Source organism: Microtus oregoni, unplaced genomic scaffold, assembly GCF_018167655.1.
Source record: "Microtus oregoni isolate MIOR12 unplaced genomic scaffold, Mior012 000086F_ref0000336, whole genome shotgun sequence".
Lineage (NCBI taxonomy): Eukaryota > Metazoa > Chordata > Mammalia > Rodentia > Cricetidae > Microtus > Microtus oregoni.
Genome location: NW_024544552.1, coordinates 5,514,940 through 5,520,939, shown reverse-complemented (window position 1 = coordinate 5,520,939; position 6,000 = coordinate 5,514,940). Strand labels below are relative to the sequence as shown.

Here is a 6,000-nt window from a genome sequence, read left to right as displayed (position 1 = left end):
AAGTTTCTGTCCCCCAAGCAGCTCCTTAATAAACACACTGACATTTATATTAATTACAAATGCTTGGCCAATAGCTCAGGCTTATCACTAGCTAACTCTTACATTTCAACTTAACTTATATTCCTGATTTACTCTCATCCATGTGGTGGTATCTTTATTATCATGGCATGTTCATCTCCTGGTCTCTCTGCATCTGGCTGGTGACTCCTCTCTCTGCCTTTCTCCTTCCCATCATCCTTAAATTGGTCACCCCACCTATACTTCCTGCCCGGCTACTGGCTAAACAACATTTTATTAAATCAATTTGAGTGACATAGCTTTACAGTGTACAAGAGGATTATTCCATAGCAGATGTGCTATAAGTAACTAACCCCAAGGTGACATTGATAGGTTAATGAACCAGCCCCAAGCCTTGGACCCCGATAACACAAAGCTACTGCCCAGTGATGTATACAGAAATTGAAACTTTGGAAATGGTCTCTAGGATTGCACTACTCTGCTCCCAAGACATGGCTTTTGTAGTCTATGTGTTGATTCTCAGTGGCAAAAGGGATCTCTGTGTTTCTAAAGGCCTGTCCATGTGTCCCTGACTTCAGTGACCATTGAACTTCCAGCACCATCACTGGGCACATACATGCCAGCCTGGCAGTGCTAGCTGCTGGCTGGACACTCTTCAAGGACCTTCTGGACCTCCACCAATGCTATCCTCCCAGCCTGTCATAGATGAAGGACATCATAGCAGGCATGGGTTGAGCTTGCAAGCTTCTGAACCTTCCTCACTGAGGCATTCCCCAGTGAAACCTGCAGCAGCATTTTCTCTCCAACCACTGTTCCTTGCTTGCTTGGTGAGATGTCTGTTTAACTTGTATATTAGCATGGTATTATAAGGAATGTTTGTGTGAATAAACTGAGCACTTTAAAAGTCAAATCTTGTGTGGTCTTCCTCATTGTGGAGCTCCTCATAACCCACAGGCCATGCTTCTACACTTCATTTTTGAATTAGTATAATTCTTGTTGGTTATTTTTTCTGTGAAGCTTTATAGCTGTCAGAATTCTACAGTAGTTCTCTGAAAAGAGAACCCAAACAACATTTTTAGGGTAGTAAGACATTACCCACAGAGCAAAGAGAAAGCACCCTAGGTACCCCTAATCTAAGAGCTACTCCTTCTATACGTCTTTGAGCTCAATTAAAAATGTGCCTAAAGGGTTTACTGCCACTAACCCCTTATTATCTATCATTCCTCCTGTCCAGCATAGGATCAAATGAGACCAATCATGACAAATGTGACCCTGGCTACTATCAGGTCCAAAGAAAACTCCATTTCCCCAAATTCCAAAAAGCAGAAGGGACAAAGGGCTGTCTGTGGTACCAATTAGCTCATGCTGGCCTCCAGGCTTTCTTGGTATCACAAAAATGTGTCACACATTCCGAAGCCCATTGTTAGTGTCCTAGCTCTTCTTACCTCCTCCCTTACCCTTACCCCCCCCCCCCCCACCAGGTCTCCTCTCCCCTCCCAGCTACTCATTCTCCTTTTAACACTGCTATTTGTGGTATGCTGGCTCTGTCCATCTACTCCTCTCAGGCTCTCCCTCGTCTTCTCTGTCTCCCTCTTCTCCCTCCCCTTCTCTCTGCTCTCCAGTGTTCTTCCTCCTGGATGTTCCTCTCTCGCTCTCTGCTCTGCTCTGTACCACTGTCTCTCGTGGCCAGGTAAAACCTGCTGGCCACATTTAGTCTACATTTTTCTCCTCCTGCTCTGGGCTCTTCCAGATGCCCCTGCCTGTTTCTCTCTCATATCTACAATGAAAGCTTCCCCCTTAACCATACCATAGAGCGGTCATGTTGTCAGCTTATACAGTTACCAGGGTCAGTAGAAAACAAACCATCAGGTGCTTAATCATGTCCTCAGAGGACACTGTGCAGAGACAAGGATGAATACTGTCGGGATTGAAATGGAGTCACGCTGGCCAGAGTTGCGGCTGCGTGTAAACCCACGGTTTGGGAGGCTGAAGCAGGAGGAACAACAGTTTGAGGTCAGCCTAGGTTTCACAGCCAGGCCTTTTTTCAAACCAACAGGATTGAGCTGCTTGCTCTAGCCTTGGGAAAGAAACTAAACCCAAGAGTTATGCAGAAATGGTTCCTAGCACAGAACCTGGTACTATGGTGGTGTATTTTGACCTTGAATCCTGCTTGTAGTCTTTACACGATTTTGTTTTCAATCACAGGCATATTTCACCTCAAGAATGAGGAGTTAAAGCAAAGAGTGGGGAATGTAATCCATCTACCTCCCAGGAACAGACATTTCAAGGAGAGGCTTGTTGGTTGTCAGACTGTTGAAACAAAGGACTCTAAGCAATTAGACCCCCCTCTGGCATTCTCCTGCTGGGAGAGGAAATGGCTGAAGCCCTGGGGGCATCCGGAACAGGAATTTGTCTCCTGGAGAAAGATTTGCAGCTTGTGCAATGACCTTAACCTCACAGCAGACTGACCTGGGAGAGAGAGAGAGAGAGAGAGAGAGAGAGAGAGAGAGAGAGAGAGAGACAGACACAGAGAGAGACAGACAGAGAGAGAGAGAGAGAGAGAGAGAGAGAGAGATTGAGAGAGAGAGAGAAAGAACAGAGCTGTACACAGGTGGGCAGGGAATAACCCTGCTTGACTAGTTATGTGAATCCCCTGCTGTGTTTGAACCCTACCCTCACGTCAGGCAGATGACAATGAGAATCATCTCTTTGTCAGTCTTTCCAGGGCCACAGTGAACAAATCTCCCTTCTCTGCTTTTCACTATTAGTTTGGCTCCATAACCCCTGAATCTGGCCTGCCTCTGTAGCTCACACCTGCACCAACATCCTTGCTGTAGAGCCTGGGCTGGTCCTTTTAACTCCGAATTCCTAACATCCATCCAAGTGCCCAGCACATGGGATTCTCAGGTACACATTCTCTCCACCATGAAAAGGAGCACCGTTTCTTCCTTTGTGAGAGAAAGGTGAGTTCAGTGATGTATCCCCTGACCTGTGACAGCTGGGAAGTGGTTCCACATCACCGTTGTGGACAGCCTGGGATTGCAGACTTTGTGCACTAATGGTCTCATCACAAGTTAGGGTCCAATTTAGCCCTGACTAAACAAACAACAGGCTGTAGTAACAGAAGCAGCCAGAAGCCCGCCCCAGCAGTGCCTGCAGCCAGGGAGGCCTCCCAGCCCCCACCTCAGGCAACTTGCATCTGTGCTCCAGCCCACAATTTCTCCAGAGCTCCGGATTGGTCCTCAGAGCCACGGAGCTGTGAGAGAGCCTGTATATATTCCTCAGAGGGAAAGGCTGCCCCAGACAGTGTGGAAGTTTCCAGAGACCTGTTCGGCTGTTGAGAAGTTCGCGTTCAAGACTGAGGACCCAAACCACTTGCCAAAATGTGTAAGGGACTGGCAGCGCTGCCGCACTCGTGCCTGGAAAGGTGAGACCCGAACTCCTTCTGTGTAGGAGATAAAGATGTGGTGCTCCTTTACTCAAGGGGGGATGCCCCGAGGCACCGTGGGATGAGGTCACGGGGATGAAGCAGCTGGTTGGTGATAGATTTAGCATCCACACATCTGTAGTAGTACAGAGATTTGGAAAAAAATCTGCGCTGGAGATCCAACAGGAGAGAATTCATGGGTCAGTTAGTACACAGTGTCATTTCCTTCCAGAAGATGCCTACTCTGTAGGTGTGTGTGTGTGTGTCTTCTCTCTCTCTCTCTCTCTCTCTCTCTCTCTCTCTCTCCCTTTCTCTCTGTGTGTTTAAAAGGTAGCTTTCAACATCAAAGCATAAAATTATCTGGGTTTGAATTCTGGCTCCCCTACTTATGACTTGTGTAGCTTTGAGCCCTTTCCTTAACCCCTCGCTTTGTATATCTGTAGAGGGAGGCAGCCTACCTGTCTACTTCACAGGCTGGTGTGGGGAACCCAGTAAGTGCTCATGTGTGCAGTGCTCAGAAGAAAGTCTGACACAATAGAACTGTGGGAGGAATGACCTTTATTCACAGCTAGAAATCGGAACTGCAGCCTCTGCCGGGTTTGCAGTGGGACAGAGGGAGCTTCTCATTTTCCCCAGAACCTTAACCTCATTAGATAGAAGTAGTTGGGTTGCTGGCAAAAGACAAGCTCCTGAGATACAAGGTTTGCTTATTACCTAAAGTTCTCAGACACATAGTTGTCCTGGACTGTACTATCTAGTCTGCAAAGAATTCTACATCCAAAATAAACATCTTACTAAAAATGACATTGTAGCCCTGTGATCTGAGTGGGAAGCCGGGTTCTGCTCTTTTAGGAAATGGGTCTGGTTAGATGTATGTTGACCCTCAGTCATTAAAGGAAGTAAAAATGACTGTCATACAGCTTCCTTCTGTTCCTGAGGGCAGTGGTGATGTTTGTCTGAGACGGTCACATTGTTTAGTGGGCATCAAGAACGTTTGCCTTTTTAGAACTTAACATTTTCCTTGGTGCTTTCCATCACAGCAATAAATTTGAAGTGATTGAAAATAAGCTAAGGCATTACAGCGTATTCCCCGGAGTCAGAAGCACACTGTTTTTAAACTGGTGAACATAGGAGAAGCCAGTAGCAGTGGAGTGTGTAGGAGCTGGCTGGTAACTCAGTAGCCCGTTATTCGTTGGGCAGGGGTGGGGGTGTGGATTGAGAGGTGTGGATTGGGAGGGGTGGAGGGTGCGGGGTGGGTTCCGGGGCTCAGAACTATTGATTGCTTTGCTCCCTCTCACCTCCACCTCCTCTGTAGAAAGCTCCAGAAATAGGCAGCACGTGGAGAGCTGCGAAGCAGCCCGACTTCTTTGAAGAGCAGGTGATGCATCTTGCTTTTCTCTTTAGCTGTGAGAGTCGCACATTGACTGCACAGGATGGTGGATGCCTTCAGCCCACTTGGTATCTGCAGTTGAGCTATCTTCCTTCATCACAGTTGATGCCACTACTGTGTCAGCCTGCAGGAGTTCGGGCATCTTGACATTGCTTCTCATCTTGCCCTCTGTTCTTATGCAAAGCACAATGTTTACAGAGATACAGTGATGGGATTTTTTTCAGTTATTTCTATTACTGTCATGTGTTAGATTCATTATCAACTTTAGAATTTATTTATATTCACATTTATTATTTATCCCCTTTATTTCTACCTGGGGGTTAATGTTAGTCTTACTGAAAATGTATACGTTTGAAGCCCACTGTGGTGGATAGGCTAGTGACATAATTGAGCATTTTGCAGAATTCGTAATGTTAAGAATGCAGTAAGCTAATAATGTTGGAGGAGGTTGCCGAGAAACTGTGGATTCTTCCTAATGAAACATTTTCAGGTATTTCAAGCCTGTGTACACTCCTTAGATGATGACAAGCTGTAGGGATAAGTCCCGTCCCTTAGGGGGCGTGTTCGCCTCTGGCTAATGTTTGGCGAGTGGAGACCAGGAAAGCAGAAGCAAGCGCTGCCCGAGGCGAACACGCCCCCTAAGGGGCGGGACTTATCCCTACAACAAGCCATACCCTGCACACAGGACTGCGTCCCCATCCCTGTAGGAAGGCAAATGAGGATGCATATTACTGAATGCTATAGTCCAGTGGAGAGGAATAAACTACCAAGTACTAGAAGTAGAAAGTGGGGATCCGGGTGGGCCTTAGAGTTTTCGATCATTGGAGAGGACTTCACAGGGAGTTAAGAAAATGATGCTTCAACTAATCTTACAGGGCAGAAGAGCCAGGCAGATATAAGTAGGAGGAAGGGATCTGAGGAATGCCTTCAAGGCCAAGGCAACAGCTGCCTGTGCAGATGTGAATGTAACAGAAAGTTGGGCCAATGTTAATGCAATCTGTACCAAGTCTCAGGCAGGTAAGGAAGGAAACCCCCAAGTTTTCACTCATCTTTGGCATAGCCTCCTAGGTAGCACACTTCACTCACCATTCTGTAATTTGGATTTGGTTTGTGCCCCTTGGAGGAGTATGTCGGAGACTGTCTAACAGTGTCGTATGATATTTAC

The 6,000-nt window shown here is 46.8% G+C and overlaps 1 protein-coding gene across 2 annotated transcripts in view; it reads left to right on the top strand.

Annotated features, from left to right (window-relative positions):
* The first annotated feature begins 3,314 nt into the window (after positions 1–3,314).
* The window catches only part of LOC121442029 (regulator of G-protein signaling 5), a 38,924-nt gene continuing 36,238 nt past the window's right edge, over positions 3,315–6,000 (top strand). For both annotated transcript variants that reach the window (XM_041643463.1, XM_041643461.1), the window contains exon 1: positions 3,315–3,445. In XM_041643463.1, the coding sequence (XP_041499397.1) occupies positions 3,402–3,445 (44 nt within the window). In that variant the 5' untranslated portion in view covers positions 3,315–3,401. The remainder of the gene's footprint in view (positions 3,446–6,000) is intronic.